Source organism: Haliotis cracherodii, unplaced genomic scaffold (assembly GCF_022045235.1).
Source record: "Haliotis cracherodii isolate W230 unplaced genomic scaffold, xgHalCrac1.p SCAF_2, whole genome shotgun sequence".
Classification (NCBI taxonomy): domain Eukaryota; kingdom Metazoa; phylum Mollusca; class Gastropoda; order Lepetellida; family Haliotidae; genus Haliotis; species Haliotis cracherodii.
The window spans coordinates 7,296,581-7,323,374 of NW_027266275.1; the positions used below are offsets into that span (position 1 = coordinate 7,296,581).

At 41.3% G+C, this 26,794-nt stretch overlaps 1 protein-coding gene across 1 annotated transcript in view; it reads left to right on the forward strand.

Annotated features, from left to right (window-relative positions):
- Window positions 1-26,296, forward strand: part of LOC139469654 (Ig-like and fibronectin type-III domain-containing protein 2) — a 76,238-nt gene extending 49,942 nt beyond the window's left edge. Inside the window, exons 22-37 of the mRNA XM_071251884.1 lie at window positions 580-696; window positions 1,016-1,168; window positions 1,865-2,040; window positions 3,123-3,252; window positions 4,544-4,792; window positions 5,007-5,306; window positions 5,756-5,809; window positions 6,661-6,798; window positions 9,501-9,668; window positions 10,882-11,033; window positions 12,463-12,589; window positions 13,063-13,202; window positions 17,092-17,224; window positions 20,752-20,878; window positions 23,620-23,698; window positions 23,920-26,296. Of these exons, the coding sequence (XP_071107985.1) occupies window positions 580-696; window positions 1,016-1,168; window positions 1,865-2,040; window positions 3,123-3,252; window positions 4,544-4,792; window positions 5,007-5,306; window positions 5,756-5,809; window positions 6,661-6,798; window positions 9,501-9,668; window positions 10,882-11,033; window positions 12,463-12,589; window positions 13,063-13,202; window positions 17,092-17,224; window positions 20,752-20,878; window positions 23,620-23,698; window positions 23,920-24,147 (2,471 nt within the window). The 3' untranslated portion in view covers window positions 24,148-26,296. The remainder of the gene's footprint in view (window positions 1-579; window positions 697-1,015; window positions 1,169-1,864; window positions 2,041-3,122; window positions 3,253-4,543; window positions 4,793-5,006; window positions 5,307-5,755; window positions 5,810-6,660; window positions 6,799-9,500; window positions 9,669-10,881; window positions 11,034-12,462; window positions 12,590-13,062; window positions 13,203-17,091; window positions 17,225-20,751; window positions 20,879-23,619; window positions 23,699-23,919) is intronic.
- The last annotated feature ends 498 nt before the right edge of the window (window positions 26,297-26,794 follow it).

Here is a 26,794-nt window from a genome sequence, read left to right on the forward strand (position 1 = left end):
TTTTCATCTTGAGGCATGTGTGTATTAACAGAACCAACAAGCAATGATCTTGAGGCATGTGTGTGTTACCATCAAGCAATAATCTTGAGGCATGTATGTGTTACCATCAAGCAATAATCTTGAGGCATGTATGTGTTACCATCAAGCAATAATCTTGAGGCATGTATGTGTTACCATCAAGCAATAATCTTGAGGCATGTATGTGTTACCATCAAGCAATAATCTTGAGGCATGTATGTTTTACCATCAAGCAATAATCTTGAGGCATGTATGTGTTAACAGAACCATCAAGCAATAATCTTGAGGCATGTATGTGTTACCATCAAGCAATAATCTTGAGGCATGTATGTGTTACCATCAAGCAATAATCTTGAGGCATGTATGTGTTACCATCAAGCAATAATCTTGAGGCATGTATGTTTTACCATCAAGCAATAATCTTGAGGCATGTATGTGTTAACAGAACCATCAAGCAATAAATCTTGAGGCATGTATGTGTTACCATCAAGCAATAATCTTGAGGCATGTATGTGTTAACAGAACCATCAAGTAATAATCCAGTGGATATTTATGTTTCAGAGTGTTGTTTTAGGAACAACATATCATCGTCTTGCACTGCTCTATGTACAGGCCAGGCCAATGACACGTATGAAATGTGTTTCGACGACATCGCCATCATACTTGCATGTGCCTCAGGTATGTTGTGATTGCATGTGCCTCACATATGTTCTGATTTCTTGTGCATCAGGTATGTAATAAGTTTAGTGTAACCATGGAGTTATATTTTTATTGTCATTAAACAATATATCACGTCTCTAAGCACGAGTCCGAGTAGTCTGGTGGGTACACTGAGGTCCGACCCAGGACCCATCTGACACGAGATCCCGAGTTCCCGAGTTACCTGTCCCAGGCCTCCATTCATGCTCATTTTGTATCTTATGACAAAGGTTTTGAGTTTATATTTTATTTTCACTCAATTCAGTAGTGTTTTCACTCATCCACATGTCGGTTCCAGATGGCAGGGATCATCGGCCATGTTGTCAACAGATTGGGGTTCCATCAAGTTGTCTGTCCTTCTGTCAAGGTCATATCACCGGGAAGAACTTTGTGACTGCAGCATGCATTGCTTGGACAAACCACATTACAGGCTGTACCTTGGATGGAGCAAGTAAGAAATGTACCATCATGGGCTTGATTGTCCAAATTGAGAATTGAAATTCTTCATAACATCTCATCGGGGGGTTGCAGGTGGCCCAGTGGTCTGAAAGTTCCTATTGTGCAACTCGAGAATTGAAATTCTTCATAACATCTCATCAGGGGGTTGCAGGTGGCCCAGTGGTCTGAAAGTTCCGATTGTGCAACTCGAGAATTGAAATTCTTCGTAACATCTCATCAGGGGTTGCAGGTGGCTTAGTGGTCTTAAAGGTCCGATTGTGCAAATTGAGAATTGAAATTCTTCATAACATCTCATCAGGGGGTTGCAGGTGGCCCAGTGGTCTGAAAGTTCCGATTGTGCAACTCGAGAATTGAAATTCTTCATAACATCTCATCAGGGGGTTGCAGTCGGCCCAGTGGTCTGAAAGTTCCGATTGTGCAAATTGAGAATTTATATTCTTCCTAACATCTCATCAGGTGGCCCCGTGGTCTAATGTCTCTACAGTTCTCGTGGTTTCATCATCCCTCGTGAGAATTCTGTCACCTCGATTCCATGGATGTATCGTTGATCGTACCCATAGTCTTCACTCCCTTGGATCAGTGTAAAGTTTAGATATCTCCCCTGATTTTCCATAAAAACTTGGTTCAACTTTCTGTCACTATTTTATTATTTTATGAACTTTAACATTTACATACACAAACTTTCCAGGGGTGGTGCCATCGGAACCACAAAACATGACTGCTGAGCTCGTTTCTAGTGGAGTGATAAAGATAACGTGGAAGCCTGCATCGCAGAACTGTGCCAACAACAGCTGCCGCTACAGCGTCCATTACTGGGAAGGTGATCCCTACAGGTGGGGTGGGCCGGGATCCACAAGCAAAGAGGTTGGTGTTGCTGTCATACATGTAACTCCCCTCAACCTGACCATCTCATTAATTATCCTCTCCGTCCGACACACCCACACACTCCCCACCCATCCACCTGCAACCCCACTCACTGACCCACCTCCAGAACACACTCATTCAGTTACCCATCCTACATCCAAACATCCTCCTTCAAACCCACTCACTCACTTATCCACTTCCCAACTCACTCTTTCACCCATCCACACACCCACCCACCCACTCACAGAACCATCCGGACTACCTTTTTGGGCAAGTTGATAGTGCTTCTGCCTGGCAAGTGGATAGTGCTTCTGCCTGGCAAGTTGATAGTGCTTCTGCCTGGCAAGTGGATAGTGCTTCTGCCTGGCAAGTGGATAGTGCTTCTGCCTGGCAAGTTGATAGTGCTTCTGCCTGGCAAGTGGATAGTGCTTCTGCCCAGCAAGTGGATAGTGCTTCTGCCCGGTGAACAGATCAGTGATTCAATCTTCAGATGATGCTTGTTGTTTCTCTGCCTGTGGATAAACCAAGCACTGGTTGTCATGAAGTCAGTATACTGTGTCTGAGTGGGGTATCCATGTTTAACTACGGCATGATATCTCAGTGGGCTAGCACTGTAAAAATGACTTTAGTCAAGACTAGCACACACACACACACACACACACACACACACACACACACACACACACACACACACACACACACACACACACACACACACACACACACACACACACACACACCAAACTAACACACACAACAAACTAACACACACAACAAACTAACACACACACAACAAACTAACACACACACATCATAGCACCTTGCTTATACGTTTTCCTGATGATGAATGTTTCTCCATACAGGATTATTGTCATTAAAAGTGTATAAACCCCATTAATTATACTTTTGTGCTAACCTATTTCAAGATGGGTGATACAAATCTGTAGAAAAAAGTATCAAGTTGGAACAGCACTGAACAGTGAGACAGTGAGATTAGTACATTTACATTCCCTAAACAACAGTTAAATATCTTGTAGCAGACAAGCATCCATCTTTGATTATGTTCTCTCCTTCTTCCCCAGAATGTCCAGAGTCCCTACAACCTGAGGGGCCTAGAGACCAACAAGTTTTACCAAGTGTCAGTATCAGCACAGAACCAGTATGGCGCCAGTCGACTGGCCCCGCCTCAGACCATCTTTACAAATGACTTTGGTAATTGTTTGGTTTCTGGCACTGGGACTGATATAAGGTGCACATTGCTTCTATAGTGAAGTGTGAAGGTCTACAACATATGCATAAGTTACGTGTTGATTCCCAACTTGAAACACGAAGGTTAACTCAGAAGTCAGTACATACAGAACTTAACTGTCAAATCAGTAATAGACCACACAAAATCAATGAATTATTAACAGCAGAGCAACCCATGAAGATCCCGGGTAGAATAGGTCTTCAGCAACTCATGCTTGCTGTAAAAAGCGACTATGCTTGTCGTAAGGGTTAACAAACGGGATCGGATGGTCAGGCTCGCTGACTTGGTTGATGCATGTCATCATATCCCATGTTCATGATATCAATCTCTGGATTGTCTTGTCCAGACTCGATTATTTACAGACCGTCATCATATAGCTGCAATATTGCTGAGTACAGCATTAAACAACAAACAAACAAGCAAAACAGCAAAGCTGTCAACACCGGGATCGAGCATGGATTATAAACACGGCAGTCTATGAGTGTTTGATTTGCTGCCCCTAACTATCATCAGGAATAACACAAAGTATACTGCCACGTAACACATGGTATTGTTAAAAGGGTTATTGAAGTCCTGTTGTGTGGATTTGGCCATTGTGTACTGACATATGTAAAGAGTTACCTGCCCTTGCTGTGTATGAAAGTCCAACTGGAATATGACACAGGTGGTTAACATAAACTGACTAGCAGTAACGATACCATGATCACTTTGATATTTGAATAAATTTGTGTAACAAGTTACAACAGTAATGATGTACATCTCAAGGTTAATATGGAGATCCCAAGTAATGTTTAATAAAATAAAAGAATTGGTGCTCAGGCAATGGTTTTTGTAAGTATATAGCGGACAGGCTTGGTCAGGCTTGGTCAGACTTCAGGATGACTGTTTGTCATCATACGCCAAAATCAAGCATAAATTTGTTTGGGCTGGTAGCTGGTAACCAAATATAACAAATAATTATGTTTCAAATGCAGGATACACAATATTTTAACAGTAAAATGTACATGTATCTATAGCTGTCAGTGAAGATTTTGATGTCAATAGAGTATTGGAATGCAGTTGATGTGTTTGTGTCTGAAAGGTTCACAGTCATGATTTGTTATGTTATGATTCTAAAATATCAAAGATAGAGCTGTTGGCGAAAGAAGAACAAATTCAAACTCTTTCTATTTTATTTTCTGATTATGACTTTCAAATCTGTAAACCAAATATACACTGTAGTGAAAGGTGTTCCCTGCTCACTCAACATTTCAGGAATACAAGACATAAGCATCAGTGTGAGTCCAGATGGAGTTGTGGACGTGGGTGATCCCGTGAAGATGTTCTGTGATGTCATCGCTGACCCCACACCAAACATCACCTGGACGAAGGACAGGAAGGTGGTTGGTACTGCAAGGAGGCTGGCTCTGAGTTCCATCAAGGAAGCTGACAGTGGCTCGTATATATGCACCGCGTCCAACAGGGCTGAATCAAAATCACTCACAGTTCACTTGTCCGTCAGATGTAAGTTGAAAACAGTTCAGGGTTTTCACTTGTATTCACTTGTCCGTCAGATGTAAGTTGAAAACAGTTCAGAGTTTTCACTTGTATTCTCTGGTCTGCCAGAAATAAGTTGGAAACTTTGAACAATGAATTTCCTTGATACAGTAGATAACTTTGAAAGCAGTTGAAAGATTTTACCCAATTCAGTGATTACAGTATGTTGGGTTTTTTTCAGTTAAGCCCAAGGTTGTTGAAAACCGAGATGACACTGTGGCTCCAAAAGAGAATCTAACAGGAGTGATATCTTGTTGGTTTTCTGGCTTCCCTGATGTTAACAGCATAAAATGGAAGAAAAACAACAAGATCTTCAGAGCTTCTTTACCCAAGGTGAAGGCGTATAATGAAGTCAGAGGTCACACAGGAATAACAGTGGCACAGCTACGAATCAATGACGTTGTTGGTGGAGACTATGGTGATTACATCTGTTCCGCAAGTAATAAGTATGGGTCTGCCACTGGAGCTGTGAAACTGATAGGTAAGCAAGCATCAACTCTGTTACAAAAACCAAGGTATTGGGCACTTGTTGAGTCGTGGTAAGATGAATGTATGATCAGTTTGGGTTGTCACCGTTATAGACCATAACTGACACAAAAAGCATAACAGACATATTAAAGTTCGTGTAACAGGAAGTGTTAATAAGGGAGATAATTAAGGTATTTCATGTCCAACCCACGAGTAACAGAATATACAATAAAAGCCTGTTCTGATGCATAAAACATTGTTTTTTCAAGTTTGGGAGAGGTTTACAATGGTGTATTGGAAGCTACCGTTCTTCAATAATTGGTTAATGGCATTTGTGAACCAAATCACTCCTGCTTACCAAATTCAGTGTCACAAATATAATAAGAGTTAGCTGTGACATAGCAAAGATTACAACCAGCCTTGTTACCAGACAACAACGAATAATGGCTAATTTGTTTTCAGATCCATTTGCTCCGACCCGTCTGCAACCGGCCAACAGAGTGACCAATGTCACAGGTCAGTAGGACACAGCCAGTCTGTAACGTCCCTATCCAACTGGCTGCCACTTTCAAGTGTCAGTGTCTGGGGCTATGTATCACTTCATAGTCCTGCACTATGACTGTGGAATTTATATTTTTAGGTATTTTTTTTCACTTAAAGCCTAGGCAAGTCTAGATGAAACTAACCAAGTCTAGTTTGCTTAGAAGAGGAAAGGTTCTTTCAAAGAAAAAAAACTTAAATATTTTAAAGACATGTTTTTACTGACTAAGTATTGGTCTAATCACTTGAGTGTGACCTCCATAGACCAATGTGACTTCTCTGGAGGCTTCTTAGAAAGTGACAAAAATTGAACCCTTTACTTTTATGTTATTATGTGTGATATGTACATCAAGCAAGAGAATGTCTTAATCCCACATGATATAATTTAAACAACTGATGTTGTCAGAGTCTCTATAGTGTACCCAAGTTTCTGATAAACAGGTAAATAATCTGTTGGATTGTTGCACTGAGAGCATTTTTATTAGATATTAAGAGTCACACTTTCATAGGCATTCCAGCTTAAGAACTTCGTATAAGGGCCCCGTTCCTCAAAGCAATCTTAGCGCGGCAATGATCGTAAGCCTATGTTAAAGTATGGGATTTACGATCACCTTAGTGCTAAGATCGCTTTGAGGAACGGGGCCCTGAAGTTGTTATCCATAAAATTGTATGTTTTTTTATCACTTTAATTGATACTAAATTTAAATTTGAAGAAATAATATAACATTTCAACAATGGTGACCATGAATATTACAAAGTTAGTTCCCGACAAACAATACTGGCTTGTCATTTAAGTTTAACCATAATAAACCCTTATATTCCGTCAGCTTGCTGTATACAGAAGAAGATTGACCCTGACTGCATGGTAGCATGTTCCTTCGACGTGGACATTGCCGCCATCATCAACAGACCAAACCTGTTCAAGTGTCTGAACTTTCTTCCCACTTTTGTACAGTGTGCAGCAGGTACGTCAACAAATGTCCCTTCCTAGTGCTGGAAGAGGCTCCTCATATGGATCCTGGAGCGTGATAAGCCTCAGTGTTTCCTGTTTGTTGAATAGAGTGTCATTGTTTGTTTGTTTGTTGTTTAACATATTCCAGCTATGTGACGGATGTCTGAAAACAATCAATTCTGGACAAGAGATTCCTGTGACTGACATCATGAGCATCGATGTAAGCAATTGCGATGACATGCATCAGCCAAGTCTACAAACCTCTTACAAAAATGGGTTGCTGAAGACCAATTCTAACCTGAATCTTCACGGAGCAGTAGGACTTGTACAATAAGAGAGATAGATGGTATTATATGTATGGATGGGTGACCATTACACTTGGAACTACTACTAAACAACCCAGTCTTGTAGTTAAAGGCTACAATGTTTGTCGTAAGAGGCGACTAACGGGATCGGGTGGTCAGGCTCGCTGACTTGGTTGATGCATGTCATCGTATCCCGATTGTGTAGATTGTTCTGAACACACTTTTCTCATCTATTATTAGTATTATTTGAAAACATTTGTCAAGAAACTACAAAAGATGTTCCTGAAGAGCATGTTGAGCATGCATAATCTGTCACTCATGTCTCTCTCGTTTTAAAGAAATATTTTATTCCACGATACAGCTGGTCGTTGTATGGCTGTCAGTGTAAACATGAAGTCACACGTACAAAATATAATTGTGTATAGATCGAGGTCTACATCCTTTGAGGTATAAATAGTGATATAAAAAATTATAAGATTTGGATTTCACTTTGTGTGAGTTCATTGGAGTATGAACCTTCTATGTACAATCATGCTCTAATGAACTCACACAAAGTGAAAGTCAGTTACAAGTATTAACCTTCTATGAACCATCATGCTCTTATGAACTCGCACAAAGTGAAAGTCAATTATGAACCTTCTATGAACCATCATGCTCTAATGAACTCAAACAAAGTGAAAGTCAGTTATGAACCTTCTATGAACCATCATGCTCTAATGAACTCACACAAAGTGAAAGTAAATTATTAACCTTCTATGAACCATCATGCTCTTATGAACTGGCACAAAGTGAAAGTCAGTTATGAACCTTCTATGAACCATCATGCTCTAATGAACTAACACAAAGTGAAAGTCATTTATGAACCCTCTATGAACCGTCATGGTCTAATGAACTCAAACAAACTTTGTGTGAGTTCATTGGAGTATGAACCTTCTATGTACAATCATGCTCTAATGAACTCACACAAAGTGAAAGTCAATTACATGTATTAACCTTCTGTGAACCATCATGCTCTTATGAACTCGCACAAAGTGAAAGTCAATGATGAACCTTCTATGAACCATCATGCTCTAATGAACTCACACAAAGTGAAAGTCAATTACATGTATTAACCTTCTGTGAACCATCATGCTCTTATGAACTCGCACAAAGTGAAAGTCAATTATGAACCTTCTATGAACCATCATGCTCTAATGAACTCAAACAAAGTGAAAGTCAATTATGAACCTTCTATGAACCATCATGCTCTAATGAACTCACACAAAGTGAAAGTCAATGATGAACCTTCTATGAACCATCATGCTCTAATGAACTCACACAAAGTGAAAGTCAATTATGAACCCTCTATGAACCGTCATGCTCTAATGAACTCAAACAAAGTGAAAGTCAATTCTTAATTAAACCCAACTCGCTTATTAGAACTGTGTAATGCATCCATATTTTGTTTGTTGTTTAACGCCGCACTCAACAATATTCCACCTATATGATGGCAGTCTGTAATAATTCCAGACATTCCCGTGATTGACATCATATTCATAGATCCATGCAATTTGGATACAGTGACATTCATCCATCAATTTTAGCGAGCCTGACCACCTGATCCCGTTAGTCGCCTCTTATGACAAGCATGCGTTGCTGAAGACCTGTATTATGACAATGTGGCCGATTGCGCAGCCATGTTGTGCTGAATCTGCTGAGGTTCATGGGCAGCACTCACAGCACCAGGCTGGCTGCTTCAGGCAGGGCACATGTGGCATTGTTCTTTACGTCACTGCAGTTTGCTGTGCAGATTTTGAAATCCAGAATTGCTCCGACCATGATTATAAGTTAGTCAGCTCCCTACCCTAGCTCATATGTTTCCCCGAAGTGTAAAAGAGTGTTCGTCCGACATTTAGACGGTGCACCATGATTTAAGTCAAATACTGTTCTTTGCCGTGTTCAACCCACTGCAATCACTGTCTTGTAAAAGTCTAGACAATTCCTATCTCCTGTGTTGTGTCTAGACAATTCCTATCTCCTGTGTTGTGTCTAGACAATTCCTATCCCCTGTGTTGTGTCTAGACAATTCCTATCCCCTGTGTTGTGTCTAGACAATTCCTATCCCCTGTGTTGTGTCTAGACAATTCCTATCCCCTGTGTTGTGTCTAGACAATTCCTATCTCCTGTGTTGTGTCTAGACAATTCCTATCTCCTGTGTTGTGTCTAGACAATTCCTATCCCCTGTGTTGTGTCTAGACAATTCCTATCCCCTGTGTTGTGTCTAGACAATTCCTGTCCCCTGTGTTGTGTCTAGACAATTCCTATCCCCTGTGTTGTGTCTAGACAATTCCTATCCCCTGTGTTGTGTCTAGACAATTCCTGTCCCCTGTGTTGTGTCTAGACAATTCCTATCCCCTGTGTTGTGTTTCAGATGGAAGTGATCATAGTCACTGCTGTGAGAATGAGGGTGTGGCACCCTACTGTCTGCCCTTCTGTTCCGGCAATACTCCAGGGACTGGGAACCCTTTGAGTGATCCAAAAATGCTACAGTGTATTGACCACTCGGACAAGATCATTGGCTGTATGGAAGAAAACAAAAGTGAGTTGATCATGGCTTTCCTCCAGTAGTGTGCTCTGTGAGATCTGGGAAACCCCAGCGTACACATTCTGCACTTCTCGCTTCATACTTGACAAGAATTTAAGAACATATGTGCTTGGGTGTTGAGGAAAACCCCATGGAAATCCAGGGATGAATAAGCCCCCCATTAAATTATGTAAAAGGGCTTTTGATTATGGATGTGTATTTGGAAGCCTGGCTAATGGGTTAGACAACTCGAAGCAGTGACTGGGACAATGTTTAGACAACTCTAAGCAGTGACTGGGACAGTGTTTAGACAGTGACTGGGACAATGTTTAGACAGTGACTGGGACAATGTTTAGACAGTGACTGGGACAATGTTTAGACAGTGACTGGGACAATGTGTAGACATCTCTAAGCAGTGACTGGGACAATGTTTAGACAACTCTAAGCAGTGACTGGGACAATGTTTGGACAACTCTAAGCAGTGACTGGGACAATGAAAAGACAACTCTAGGTAGTGACTTGGACAATGTTTAGACAACTCTAAGCAGTGACTGGGACAATGTTTAGACAGTGACTGGGACAATGTTTAGACAGTGACTGGGACAATATTTAGACAACTCTAAGCAGTGACTGGGACAATGTTTAGACAACTCTAAGCAGTGACTGGGACAATGTTTAGACAACTCTGGGCAGTGACTGGGACAATGTTTAGACAGTGACTGGGACAATGTTTAGACAACTCTAAGCAGTGACTGGGACAATGTTTAGACAACTCTAGGTAGTGACTGGGACAATGTTTAGACAACTCTAGGTAGTGACTGAGACAATGTTTAGACAACTCTAAGCAGTGACTGGGACAATGATTAGACAACTCTAGGTAGTGCCTGGGACAATGTTTAGACAACTTTAAGCAGTGACTGGGACAATGTTTAGACAACTCTAAGTAGTGACTTGGACAATGTTTAGACAACTCTAAGCAGTGACTGGGACAATGTTTAGACAACTCTAAGCAGTGACTGGGACAATGTTTAGACAACTCTAAGCAGTGACTGGGACAAAGTGACTGGGACAATGTTTAGACACTCACTCACTCACTCACTCACTCATAACACATTTTGATAGCTTATGATAGCTGAAATTAGAAACCATTCAATTAGAAATAATGAACGACTACTTAGTTGCTCGGTGAATATACAACAGGTAGTTCTCAAGCTTCCATTGTCCCCAGATAACCTCCCAGATGCCCCGGTGATGCATGCTAAGATCAAGGACAACAACATTCAAGTCAGTTGGGACAGACCAACAAAGAATGGCCAGAAAGTGAAGCAGTACCTGGTGCATGTACAGGAAGGGAGCGTCAAGAGGGAGCCACACATTGTGGTCAGTAGTCAGCAGAAACTATACACATGTTCATCTGATATAAATGTATGGAGATTCCAATGTATATTTAGGGTCCAGCGTTCAGGGGGATGTGAGGTTGGAAAATACGAACAGGGTCCAGTCTACTGAATAGATAGTAGAAGAGTCGGGGGACGTGAGATTGGAGAACACGAACAGGGTCCAGTCTACTGAATAGATAGTAGAAGAGTCGGGGGACGTGAGATTGGAAAACACGAACAGGGTCCAGTCTACTGAATAGATAGTAGAAGAGTCGGGGGACGTGAGATTGGAAAACACGTACACGGTCCAGTCTACTGGATAGATAGTAGAAGAGTCAGGAGGAAGTGAGATTGGAAAACACGAACAGGGTCCAGTCTACTGAATAGATAGTAGAAGAGTCGGGGGACGTGAGGTTGGAAAACACGAACAGGGTCCAGTCTACTGAATAGATAGTAAAAGAGTCGGAGGACGTGAGATTGGAAAACACGAACAGGGTCCAGTCTACTGAATAGATAGTAGGAGAGTCGGGGGACGTGAGATAGGAAAACATGAACAGGGTCCAGTCTACTGAATAGATAGTAGTAGACTCTGGAGGAAGTGAGGTTGGAAAACATGAACAGGGTCCAGTCTACTGAATAGATAGTAGAAGAGTCAAGAGGAAGTGGGGTTGGAAAACATGAACAGGGTCCAGTCTACTGAATAGATAGTAGAAGAGTCAGGAGGAAGTGGGGTTGGAAAACACGAACAGGGTCCTGTCTACTGAATAGATAGTAGAAGAGTCAGGAGGAAGTGGGGTTGGAAAACATGAACAGGCTCCAGTCTACTGAATAGATAGAAGAGTCGGGGGACGTGAGGTTGGAAAAAGATGAACAGGGTCCAGTCTACTGAATAGATAGTAGAAGAGTCAGGAGGAAGTGGGGTTGGAAAACACGAACAGGGTCCAGTCTACTGAATAGATATTAGAAGAATCAGGAAGAAGTGGGGTTGGAAAACAGTGTTTCCAGTCAGTACAACTGGAGTATGGTTCTAAATGTGATTAGTTTTTGATATGGACGTATATTAATGTTTTGAAGCAGTTTGATTTTATGGCAAGTGTTTCATCTACTGGTAATGTGATTTGTTTATGCTTTTTTCATACCCTTTCAAATCACATGTTGTCAACCATGGGTTCACAGTTTTTGTAGAAAGAATATGTGGAAAAAAATTAATAATGGCACAATAAATATGTTAAAAAAAGGAATAAAAATCCTTCAAAATGCAACAGAATTGGCAAATAAGATTCACATTTCCAGAGATTCTTTGATCTAGTGATTTATATCATTGATAATTGATGGCCCAAGTATCCCGAGAGGAGTTTCCTGTGACACTGAATGGAGTGACTTGTGAAAGAAGTTTCCAGATGTGTAAAACTGCTTGGGTTTGCTTCCAGTCCAAGAACTTCTACACTTACACCGTGACCAACATCAAGGCCTACGTCAACTACACTGTGTGGGTCGTGGCATCCAATGACTTTGGTACAAGCCAAACATCGCAGATCAGAAACATATATGTGGGAGGTATGTCATCAGATGAACCTAAATACCAGGCCCATTCTCTTTCTTGTTTTATGGGGCCGCTTGGGTAGCCAAGTGGTTAAAGTGGTCACTTGTCATACCAAAGGCACAGGTATGATTCCCCACATAGGTACAATGTCTGGTGTCTCTCAATGTGATATGCCTGGAATATTGGTAAAAGCGGTGCATTACACTTCTCAGAAAACTACTGGTCTTGCCTTATGATTAACAAATGGTGGCAGTTTGTTTTCAAGGTATCAGTCTTTCAATATTAGTGTTGATGGTTTGCGAGATTGTGTGTTATGAGGGTATTAACTGTCCATTTTGTTTTCTGACAAAAGAAATGTTTGATGTGTTCACCTAGTTCCCAGGATGCCCAAGTCTTACCAGCATCCCAAATCAAGTGCCTCAGTTATTACAGTAATCAGTGAGATACAGAGGACATCTGAAAGATACGTTATGTGATTTCTTTGCAGGCCTGCCGCCCAATCGCCCATACGATCTAGAATTTGTCTCCTCAAAGACATGGCTGCAGTGGAAGGCTGCAGAAGATGGCCCAATACAATCAGGATTTGTTGTGTTCTTCAAGAAAGAAACAGAATCCACTTATACTGAGGTAAACACCAGGCTTCTAGAACAGGGCTTTACACCATTTAGAGGTACAGTGTGTAACATAGGGTACAATGTTACCATCAGGTACAGTGTGTAACCATAGGGTACAATGTTACAATCAGGTACAGTGTGTAACATAGGGTACACTATTACCATCAGATACAGTGTGTAACCATAGGGTACAATGTTACCATCAGATACAGTGTGTAACCATAGGGTACAATGTTACCATCAGATACAGTGTGTAACCATAGGATACAATGTTACCATCAGGTACAGTGTGTAACCATAGGGTACAATGTTACAATCAGGTACAGTGTGTAACATAGGGTACAATGTTACAATCAGGTACAGTGTGTAACCATAGGGTACAATGTTACAGTCAGGTACAGTGTGTAACATAGAGTAAAATGTTACCATCAGGTACAGTGTGTAACCATAGGGTACAATGTTACCATCAGGTGCAGTTTTTAACCATAAGGTACAGTGTTACCATCAGGTACATTGTGTAACCATAGGGTACAATGTTACCATCAGGTACAGTGTGTAACCATAGGGTACAATGTTACCATCAGATACAGTGTGTAACCATAGGGTACATTGTTACCATCAGGTACAGTGTGTAACATAGTGTACAATGTTACCATCAGATACAGTGTGTAACCATAGGGTACATTGTTACCATCAGGTACAGTGTGTAACCATAGGTTACAATGTTACATCAGGTACAGTGTGTAACATAGGGTAAAATGTTACCATCAGGTACAGCGTGTAACCATAGGGTACAATGTTACCATCAGGTGCAGTTTTTAACCATAGGGTACAGTGTTACCATCAGGTACAGTGTGTAACCATAGGGTACAATGTTACCATTAGGTACAGTGTGTAACATAGTGTACAATGTACAAACTGTATCCAACTCTATTACCAGTGCATTCCAAAAAAGATTTTAGCAACACAATCCATCTCTTTCATGGGGAATTGGTGGCAAAAAATTGTTGACTAGAGTTGCATCCCTTAGCCAAGCCAGGATTTGCTTAACCTAGGTTTGTCCAGATAATGATCTGCAGTTTGTCCACATAATACCCTTTTTTGTGAATTCACCACAGTGGTAAAGGTCTATGACTATGTCATCCAACTGAATCACTCCCCCAGCACGCTCTATTATACAGTAGGGTTCCAATTGCTTGTAAGAGGTGACTACTTTGGGTAGTAAGGTCAGGCTTGTTGGTTGATAGTGTCAGCATACTGGTGTAATGTCAACCACTGGTTATCTGGCCCAGAATTAAATATTACAGGCCTGTGACTTGTGGAAAGATTGCTGGCTGCTGCGTTAAACAACAAGCTTGTGTGGGAATTCTCCATCTTAAGATTTTGAAACAGACAAGAAGGCCGGCTGGAGTTCATTGTTGTTTATCACTTGAACTGACACAGACAAATGAAACATCTCAGCACCTAACTCTCCTAGCCATGACGACGCATACACACAACCCGATTCATTCATAACATTTGAAACTCACCAACTGTCATTCCAATTACTGACCCGTGAAGATCTGGGGTAGAAAAGGTCTTCAGCAACCCATGCTTGCCGTAAAAGGTGACTATGCTTGTCGTAAAAGGCGACTAACGGGATCGGGTGGTCAGGCTCGCTGACTTGGTTGATACAACATGTCATCGATCCCAATTGCGTGGATCGATGCTCATGAAATTAATCACTGGAATGTCTGGCCTAGACTCGATTATTCACAGACCGCCGTCATATAGCTGGAATGTTGCTGAGTGCAGCGTTAAACAACAAACAAACATTCCAATTACTCCAAACACACGTCGTCTTGGTTACAACCACTTCCTGAATAGTAAAGCATTAGAGTTACTTCCCTTACATTAGTCACTCCGTGATAAAGTGACAACTTGGCGCTCTCTCGTGAAAGTGAAAGTCAATTATTAGAGGGCCAGTACGTCGACTGTTCACAATTGTGTTCAAATAATAGCTCCTAACCCTTGAGCCTACTCCCTTCATCTGCAGGAAAAGTTTCTGCTCCAGTGACCACACTGTGGGTGTAGGCTTATCGCGTGGCTGGGCATTTCTCTTGTTGGTAAACAAACACACATGTTCTGAAATAGGAACAGATTGGCCTAATGCAAGCCTTTGGGTATGCTTTGCAAATCATTTTGCATAATTATATAGATATGCTACAACTACGACAGTGGGGTGCATGACAATATGGCTTTACACATTAAAGTCACTGAATCACTAGCTCTCCTTGGAGGATAACAGTTTTTCATGTTTTTGGATATTTTCTCAATGAAAGTTAAGCATTTTATAACATATTTTTACCCAAAATGTAACAGATGAAAAACATGTGCAAAGTATTGAATGGACTGTGTAAGATGTGACTGAGGTAGGCCATATGACTGAGGCATTTATATTGTAATCTAGGCTTTATTGAGTAATTGGCTTTATAGGACCGAGGCATTTATATTGTAGTAATTTTTTAATTTGACGTACGATATACACCATTTCCATTGGACAAGAGGTCTGTCACATGACCGCGAAATTGATGTTCATAGTTGTATGAACGACCCAATTTGACGTTCATACGCTTTTCACGAGGCCGTGTTCTTGAAATGACGTAAACACTAACGGACTACTTCCACATTCCTGGGGCCCCTGGGAATTCCCTCCCATGAAAACATACAGAAGCGTTCTTTCTGATCATTAAGAACCTTTAGCTTGAACTCAGCGTTTCAATATACATTGAGAAACGTCAGAGAGTTTGACTGCATGATTGTTCATGAATATCATCCTAATGAACGGCCCATCCTAATGAACAAAACGAAGAAATGCACATCGAAAACAATCGTAGTATCGACTCGATCCATGTCTAGGCTGACAGTGACAGTCTACAGCAATCTATGAATTTATCTTTGTGTCTCTTTGACACATCTTTAATCACATTTCAGTGATCGGCCAGTTGATCAATGATGACTTACACATGTAACCACCACAGGTTCATTAACAACTTCGGAAATCTCTCCCATCATGTTTGTCGTGTCGGCCATTTTGACGTCTTGTACTTGATGTAAATGTATTACGATGGCTGTCATTGTGAGTGACGTACTGAGGTACTTCTTAACAGATATTTCTCATCTAGTGAGGATATTATTTGAGTACATTTGTTCTAAAGAAACTACAAAAGTTGTTTTTGTTGAGCATGTTGAGCATACCTAAGCTCATGACACCTCTCGTTTTGAGGAACTATTTTATTCCACGATACAGCTGGTTGTTGTACACAAAGTGTAAGTCAATTCTTAAATCTAGGCTTTAGTGAGTGTTTGGCTTTATAAGACCAAGGCATTTATGTTGTAATTTAGGCTTGAATAAACGCTGACTTCTAATCCAATGAAGTTGCCAATTAGTATTTTGTAACTCATCCGTAAGAAAAACACACAAGCTTTCACTTCAATTTGCCTCTAAAACAACATGCAGCTCATGTGTTGTCGACTTCGCTGGGTGGAGCTCTTTTCTTTTTGGTTTGAAAATGGCATCATGGATGAACTAAAGGTCTCACCTGGAAATTATTACATGCATGATTTAAAGACACCCAGAGCCTTAGACGTACTGGCCCTTTTGGGATCTACAAATGCAGATTTATTGGGAAGGATATGAAGTTCATTGTTTTGGTACTTTTGAGATGAAACATATTGACGGGTTTGTCCACAATAACTCTTACTGTTTGGGTGTTAGGTTGCCTAATGCTTGAAGTCATTCGCTTGTTGTGCTGAAAAACACACAGTTAATCTCCCAAATGGGTTCAGTGTTTTGGTTGGCTTTCATGATTATCCATGATGTTGCTGGAAGATTGACTCATTTACTCAGTTTCTCCTTACAGATCCATACAAACAACCTAAATGTCCCTTTTGAGCAGCAACTGGACCCCAACACAGACTATGAGGCATATGTGAAGGCACGGAATCGAGCTGGTTACAGCAGTGCTTCAAATACTGTCAGGTTTAACATTGGAGGTGAGATTGGAGACACTCTGGAAATTATCAGTGGGATTATTTTTGAGGATTGACTATGGACAGATCTGAAGCAATCTATCTGACACCCTACACACATACTACAAACAGACCTTCAGTGCAGCCTACAAACACCATTACACCGGACGTTTTTATTAGCTCACCTGACTGAAAGTCTTGTGAGCTGATATTATGGTCTGTTTGTCCGTCGTCCGTCATGTGTCGTAACATCTTAACCCCTGAAACCACTTGACCACTTTACCACCAAGAATGAAACCCTGATTTGTTCAATAGGTCCAAATCAGATTTTCAATATGGCTGCCATAGCAATCATTTGAAAAACTATTTATGGCCATTATTTATGGCCCAGACGTACATGTGTGGTGGACTTAACATATATATGCCATTTTTTGTGATATCTTAACTTTGATTTGACATTTGACTTTTGATCTCCTCATTGCTGAAACATCTTAAGGCCATTACTCAACCTTACTTGGTATGAACTTTGGTATGTGTGTAGTTAGTAGTAGTGCTCAACACATATATTCCTTTGGGCTCCCTTTACTCTGTCCCCTTGGACTCCCTTAACTCTGTCCCCTTGGGCTCCCTTAACTCTGTCCCCTTGAGCTCCTTTTACTATGTCCCCTTGGACTCCCTTAACTCTGTCCCCTTGAGCTCCCTTTACTCTGTCCCCTTGGACTCCCTTTACTATGTTCCCTTGGGCTCCCTTTACTATGTTCTCTTGGGCTCCCTTTACTATGTTCTCTTGGGCTCCCTTAACTCTGTCCCCTTGAGCTACCTTTACTATGTTCCCTTGGGCTCCCTTTACTATGTTCTCTTGGGCTCCCTTTACTCTGTTCCCTTGGGCTCCCTTTACTATGTCCCCTTGGACTCCCTTAACTCTGTCCCCTTGGACTCCCTTTACTCTGTTCCCTTGGACTCCCTTTACTATGTTCTCTTGGACTCCTTTAACTCTCTCACCTTGGACTCCCTTTACTCTGTCCCCTCGGACTCCCTTTACTATGTTCCCTTGGGCTCCCTTTACTATGTTCTCTTGGGCTCCCTTTACTCTGTTCCCTTGGGCTCCCTTTACTATGTCCCCTTGGACTCCCTTAACTCTGTCCCCTTGGACTCCCTTTACTATGTCCCCTTGGACTCCCTTTACTATGTCCCCTTGGACTCCCTTTACTATGTCCCCTTGGGCTCCCTTTACTCTGTCCCCTCGGACTCCCTTTACTATGTACCCTTGGACTCCCTTTACTATGTCCCCTTGGACTCCCTTTACTCTGTTCCCTTGGGCTCCCTTTACTATGTCCCCTTGGACTCCCTTTACTCTGTTCCCTTGGGCTCCCATTACTCTGTCCCCTTGGACTCCTTTAACTCTGTCCCCTTGGACTCCCTTTACTCTGTCCCCTTGGACTCCCATAACTCCCCTTGGACTCCCTTTACTCTGTCCCTTTGGGCTCCCTTTACTATGTCCCCTTGGACTCCCTTTACTCTGTCCCCTTGAGCTCCCTTTACTATGTTCCCTTGGGCTCCCTTTACTATGTCCCCTTGGGCTCCCTTTACTCTGTTCCCTTGGACTCCCTTTACTCTGTTCCCTTGGGCTCCCTTTACTCTGTTCCCTTGGGCTCCCTTTACTCTGTCCCCTTGGGCTCCCTTTACTATGTTGGTTTGGACCCCTTTACTATGTTCTCTTTGGTCCCTTTACTCTCTCACCTTGGGCTCCCTTTACTCTGTCCCTTTGGGCTCCCTTTTCTATGTCCCCTTGGGCTCCCTTTACTATGTTGGTTTGGACCCCTTTACTATGTTCTCTTTGGTCCCTTTACTCTCTCACCTTGGGCTCCCTTTACTCTGTCCCCTTGGGCTCCCTTTTCTATGTCCCCTTGGGCTCCCTTTTCTATGTCCCCTTGGGCTCCCTTTACTATGTTGGTTTGGACTCCCTTTACTCGGTCCCCTTGGGCTCCCTTTTCTATGTCCCGGGCCCTTGGGCTCCCTTAACTCTGTCCCCTTGAGCTACCTTTACTATGTTCCCTTGGGCTCCCTTTACTATGTTCTCTTGGGCTCCCTTTACTATGTTCTCTTGGGCTCCCTTAACTCTGTCCCCTTGAGCTACCTTTACTATGTTCCCTTGGGCTCCCTTTACTATGTTCTCTTGGGCTCCCTTTACTCTGTTCCCTTGGGCTCCCTTTACTATGTCCCCTTGGACTCCCTTAACTCTGTCCCCATGGACTCCCTTTACTCTGTTCCCTTGGACTCCCTTTACTATGTCCCCTTGGACTCCTTTAACTCTCTCACCTTGGACTCCCTTTACTCTGTCCCCTCGGACTCCCTTTACTATGTTCCCTTGGGCTCCCTTTACTATGTTCTCTTGGGCTTCCTTTACTCTGTTCCCTTGGGCTCCCTTTACTATGTCCCCTTGGACTCCCTTAACTCTGTCCCCTCGGACTCCCTTTACTATGTCCCCTTGGACTCCCTTTACTATGTCCCCTTGGACTCCCTTTACTCTGTCCCCTTGGACTCCCTTTACTATGTCCCCTTGGACTCCCTTTACTCTGTTCCCTTGGGCTCCCTTTACTATGTCCCCTTGGGCTCCCTTTACTCTGTCCCCTTGGACTCCTTTAACTCTGTCCCCTTGGACTCCCTTTACTCTGTCCCCTTGGACTCCCATAACTCCCCTTGGACTCCCTTTACTCTGTCCCCTTGGACTCCCTTTACTATGTCCCCTTGGACTCCCTTTACTCTCCCCTTGGACTCCCTTTACTCTGTCCCTTTGGGCTCCCTTTACTATGTCCCCTTGGACTCCCTTTACTCTGTCCCCTTGAACTCCCTTTACTATGTTCCCTTGGGCTCCCTTTACTATGTCCCCTTGGGCTCCCTTTACTCTGTTCCCTTGGACTCCCTTTACTCTGTTCCCTTGGGCTCCCTTTACTCTGTTCCCTTGGGCTCCCTTTACTCTGTCCCCTTGGGCTCCCTTTACTATGTTGGTTTGGACCCCTTTACTATGTTCTCTTTGGTCCCTTTACTCTCTCACCTTGGGCTCCCTTTACTCTGTCCCTTTGGGCTCCCTTTTCTATGTCCCCTTGGGCTCCCTTTACTATGTTGGTTTGGACCCCTTTACTATGTTCTCTTTGGTCCCTTTACTCTCTCACCTTGGGCTCCCTTTACTCTGTCCCCTTGGGCTCCCTTTTCTATGTCCCCTTGGGCTCCCTTTTCTATGTCCCCTTGGGCTCCCTTTACTATGTTGGTTTGGACTCCCTTTACTCTGTCCCCTTGGGCTCCCTTTTCTATGTCCCGGGCCCTTGGGCTCCCTTTACTCTGTCCCCTTGGGCTCCTTTTCTATGTCCCCTTGGGCTCCCTTTACTATGTTGGTTTGGACCCCTTTACTATGTTCTCTTGGGTCCCTTTACTATGTCCCCTTGGGCTCCCTTTACTGTGTTCTCTTGGGTCCCTTTACTATGTTCTCTTGGGTCCCTTTACTATGTAACAACTTTATGGTCTGACATAATGCTGATGAGGTTTGTTTACAGGATCCGCTGACGTCTCCCCACTCACGAAAACGTCCGGTCCTTCTGGGGCGCAAGTTGGGCTGGGCGTTGGACTCACCATCGTCGTCATAGCGATCATCATTGTTGTGCTGCTCATCGTTTATTTGAAGTAAGTAATTGATGAAGATAATGCTTCTCTCTTCTTTAAGTTCCTAATCACTTCTAAATATATATCATATTCAGCTTGTTTGAGTCAGAGATGGAAGGCAATGGAATTAAACAAAAATAGCATGCGAGCACATTGTGTTCAATCGCCTGATGAAACTGGTTGCAAAAAGACTAAGAATATAGTGTATGGATTTTGGATGGATTCTGACCTCAAGAAATAAGTATAGATTCTGACCAAGAGAAATACAGTATAGATTCTGACCAAGAGAAATACAGCATACATCCTGACCAAGAGAAATACAGTATAGATTCTGACCAAGAGAAATACAGTATAGATCCTGACCAAGAGAAATACAGTATAGATTCTGACCAAGAGAAATACAGCATAGATCCTGACCAAGAGAAATACAGTATAGATTCTGACCAAGAGAAATACAGCATAGATCCTGACCAAGAGAAATACAGTATAGATCCTGACCAAGAGAAATACAGTATAGATTCTGACCAAGAGAAATACAGTATAGATTCTGACCATGAGAAATACAGTATAGATTCTGACCAAGAGAAATACAGTATAGATTCTGACCAAGAGAAATACAGTATAGATTCTGACCCAGAGAAATACAGTATAGATCCTGACCAAGAGAAATACAGTATAGATTCTGACCAAGAGAAATACAGCATAGATTCTGACCAAGAGAAATACAGTATAGATTCTGACCAAGAGAAATACAGCATAGATCCTGACCAAGAGAAATACAGTATAGATTCTGACCAAGAGAAATACAGCATAGATTCTGACCAAGAGAAATACAGTATAGATTCTGACCAAGAGAAATACAGTATAGATTCTGACCAAGAGAAATACAGTATAGATTCTGACCAAGAGAAATACAGCATAGATCCTGACCAAGAGAAATACAGTATAGATTCTGACCAAGAGAAATACAGCATAGATCCTGACCAAGAGAAATACAGTATAGATCCTGACCAAGAGAAATACAGTATAGATTCTGACCAAGAGAAATACAGTATAGATTCTGACCAAGAGAAATACAGTATAGATTCTGACCAAGAGAAATACAGCATAGATTCTGACCAAGAGAAATACAGCATAGATCCTGACCAAGAGAAATACAGTATAGATCCTGACCAAGAGAAATACAGTATAGATTCTGACCAAAAGAAATACAGTATAGATTCTGACCAAGAGAAATACAGTATAGATTCTGACCAAGAGAAATACAGTATAGATCCTGACCAAGAGAAATACAGTATAGATTCTGACCAAGAGAAATACAGCATAGATTCTGACCAAGAGAAATACAGTATAGATTCTGACCAAGAGAAATACAGCATAGATCCTGACCAAGAGAAATACAGTATAGATCCTGACCAAGAGAAATACAGTATAGATTCTGACCAAGAGAAATACAGTATAGATTCTGACCAAGAGAAATACAGTATAGATTCTGACCCAGAGAAATACAGTATAGATCCTGACCAAGAGAAATACAGTATAGATTCTGACCAAGAGAAATACAGCATAGATTCTGACCAAGAGAAATACAGTATAGATTCTGACCAAGAGAAATACAGCATAGATCCTGACCAAGAGAAATACAGTATAGATTCTGACCAAGAGAAATACAGCATAGATTCTGACCATGAGAAATACAGTATAGATTCTGACCAAGAGAAATACAGTATAGATTCTGACCAAGAGAAATACAGTATACATCCTGACCAAGAGAAATACAGTATAGATTCTGACCAAGAGAAATACAGTATAGATTCTGACCAAGAGAAATACAGCATAGATCCTGACCAAGAGAAATACAGTATAGATCCTGACCAAGAGAAATACAGTATAGATTCTGACCAAGAGAAATACAGTATAGATTCTGACCATGAGAAATACAGTATAGATTCTGACCAAGAGAAATACAGTATAGATTCTGACCAAGAGAAATACAGTATAGATTCTGACCAAGAGAAATACAGTATAGATTCTGACCAAAGACAGATGATGTGTGGTATATTTATAAACACCTTCATTTGTTGTTGGAGCTGCTGATTCTTTATGTTTGTCACAATAAATTGTGTGGGTGCAAAACATCAACCATCTTCTCGAGGCAAGAGAGTTAACTGACTTCAAAAGTCCAGTTTCCACCCTTGCCGAACTAGGCTGGAATTTCTGGGCTCTACTGTAGCGCCACCAGTGGCTATTACGAGTTATGTCCCTTCTAAGCATCTCCTATGGACCAATCAGATTCCACCATTCGTATCACTTGCATGTGCTTCAAACAAAACAGCTGTGCCCAGTCAAGACAATCTGATCAATAATCAAGGTCTATTTCATGATAAAACGGGTCTTACATCGCGAAATGCATCAAATCACGTGAGAACCTTGATAAAAAACATGAAAAGATTTGGGAAATATGTGTTGACAACGAGGTGGCGGTGCACATGCTTTGCAAATCCTTCAATCGACCGAAATCTGCACGACAGTTTACGAACTGGATTGACTCATTAGTCCAGCCAAAATGTAACTCCATAATACCAGCCTAGTTCGGCAAGGGTGGAAACAGGACTTTTATAGTCAGTTAACTCTCTTGCCTCGGGAAGATGAAGATCAACATGAGAAAATATAGTTAACATATTGTGAGATGTATGCTGATAATTATTGTGTTTTCGTCTTGGACTGGATGCAAACAAGTTGCAATTTTGTTTATATTTCAGGTTGCGCCAAAACAAGAACAATGCAGCAGCAGAGGCTGTGACATTTGAGAATCCATCCTACGGACGCAGCCAGATACAGGTGAGAGTACCACAGTCTCTCATCAGCGTTCCCAAACACTAACAAGAAGTACCAGAAATAAAGTATACATGTATATGTATAAAGTTAACAGAAAATAATTCTACAAAGGAACCCACAAGTCTTAATTTCATAGACGAAACAAATCTGCCAGGCTTAACATAGTGTTCTCAAATATAAGAAAGATATGATACTTATAATACCTCAAATATATCTGCTTGTAGATATCCGGTCTGCCTGCAGAGGTAATGCAGCCATCCAACCAGTTTTCCTACGGGCGTCTAGACGAGGACTACACCAATACAGAGAAAGTTGTTCAAATGGAGAACCCATATTCAAGTCTGGACCAAGATGGCCGCCCAGAGGTGAACGGCAACAATCCGGCCACCCTTCCTGTTACAACTGATGAAATACATATACAGACACCTAGCAAAACTGAATCGTCAACATGAGAACATTTGATTGGCTATGCATGGATGTTGACTGATTGCGTGGTGTGAGTTGACATCTTCCATACACTCGAAAAGATGAAGATGTTTGTGACAAAATTCATTGAATGACTGAGAAATGTTTTACATTCTATTGATATTTTTAGCACATAATTATTTTTGTTTACAGTTCTTGAAGATTCTGCATCTAGAATGTTCAAATTTGCTTTTGATGGAACATTCTTTTTGTAGGGAATAACAAATAGAACAAATCAAGTGCTACCATGTATAAATATTGGCAAATGATCAAACAGCAATATTGCTGTATAGTTTGTATTTTGATGACAGCATCTGTTTGTGTTTACAATCATATGCTCATCCACATGTATGTCTGCACATTGTATATATGTTTTGCAAAATATTTTTACCTGGTTTATGACCTCCCCAAATGACGATATGTCTTGCATGACTTAAAGAACATTCCAAACTCAGATGTTTAAAATGAGGGATATATGGTATTGACAGGTTCTACACACAAAAAACGTTTTGTGCTCCTGTTCTTGAATTTATAAAAGTTTTACATAGAAAATATTAGGCACTCATCTCTTGACCACATTAGGGAGCTCCTTGGGGAAGAATGGAAACTTGATATACTGTTTTGACTAGTTTCCTATATACTAGTATATCATTATTCCTGCGAGTGCTGAGAAAAGGTTTCTTGAAGTATATTTCTTGTTTCTCATGACCTATTTTTTTTATGTTTAATCATTGTTTAGAAACTACTTTTTCAACTTGAATTTCATATTATCATCAGATTTGCAAGTCATGCATTCATAGTTGGTCCCCATCTTTTCATACTTTGAGCCAGAATAGGTCACATGCTACATTACGTTCAAGTTAACTTCTCCTATATTTAACCCACTAAACATTGTGCTAAGGAATAAAATAGAAAAATGAATGCTCTCACCCTACCCATTGGTTTTTCATGAGAAATAGGAAAATATTTTAGCTGGACTTCAACTCGTAGGAAATTTTAAACTAATTACTTTTATTATGGACATGTCTTTTAGGTCTGTGTGCAAAAACATTTTTGACAGCTCACCTGTTTCGGTTTTGGGATGTCACTTTAGAAATATTTCTCTGAGGCAACAGTGTCAGAGGATGATGTTGCCTTGCAGGAAGAGTGGTGCTTGTGTTCATACATTACTTGTCTCACAAAGCTCTGTAGCACTGCATAATCCGATCCTGTGTAACCTAGACCACCAAGGGCAATGTCAGCCACAGCACTTCTCATACTAGTGACACTGAAACTATCTGAACAGTGGCATCATGAATGAAACTTACAGAATCACTGAACTCAATTAAGTCATGTCCAAATTCAATCAAGGTCATGTCTGAACTCAATCTAGCTCAGCGCTGATTTCAATGTAGGTTATGTCTGAACACAATCTGGGTCATGTCTGAACTCAGTCTGGGTCATGTCTTAAGTAGGGAGGTGGCAAGATGTGAAACATGTCAGGTTCGAAATAAGTGAAGAAAATATGATTTCACCCACCACTGAGTGTCCTAACCAGCTTGGATGTAACCACATCAAACGCAACACAATCCTGGAAAATATGCTCATTGTACATGATCAAGTGCCACAATTCTTGACCTTGCAACAGTCATAGTACCACTAGTGCTTCCAGGTGTTTCTTACGTAGATTGTTTTTAGATAATGATCCGATTTTGTAATATTAATATACCACTTATTTTGCTTTTACATAACTTTTAACAATGAATATTGATACTAATTATAACCAGTGAAAACAGTGTCATGCTGTTTGAAGTATCATTTTTACCTTTGGACCAAATTATCTCAAGGTTCAATTATGTTCATTGCTGAGATGCTTGTTAATATAGGCAATGTCCTGATGTTCAAACTCTTCCAGCTCTACACGTCAGCCCAGATCTCGGCTTCCTGCATCTTCCCGAGGAAAGGGGGTTAACTGACTTTTAAAGTCGAGTTTCCACCCTTGCCGAACTAGGCTGGAATTTCTGGGCTCGATCGTAGCGCCACCAGTGGTTATTATGAGTTATGTTCCTTCTATGCCTCTCCTATGGACCAATCAGATTTCCACCTCTCGTATCACTTGCATTTGATTCAAACAAAACGGTGGTGCCCAGTCAATACGATCTGATCAATAATCGAGATCTATATTGTGACAAAACGGGTCTTACATCGCGAAGTGCATCAAATCACGTGAGCACCTTGATTAAAAACATGAAAAGATTTAGAAAATATCTGTTGACAACGAGCTAGCGGTGCACATGCTTTGCAAATCCTGCAGTCAACCAAAATCTGCATGACACTTTACAAACCGGATTTCAATTTCGGTGTGCGATTTTGATTGGACTATGCATAGACTTGTTAGTCCAGCCAAAATGTAACTCCATAATACCAGCCTAGTTCGGCAAGGGTGGAAACAGGACTTTTATAGTCAGTTAACTCCCTTGCCTCGGCAAGATGCGGGTACATAGACTGCAAAAAGTCCACATTTTACTTTTTGGGTTTATAGATTTGTTCTGATTTTTAAAGGTTTTATTTACTTTATATTTCTTCAAATGATATAAAGCAGTGAACTGATCTGAATATAAGATTTGCTGCCTATGACATTTGTTTTAGAATTAT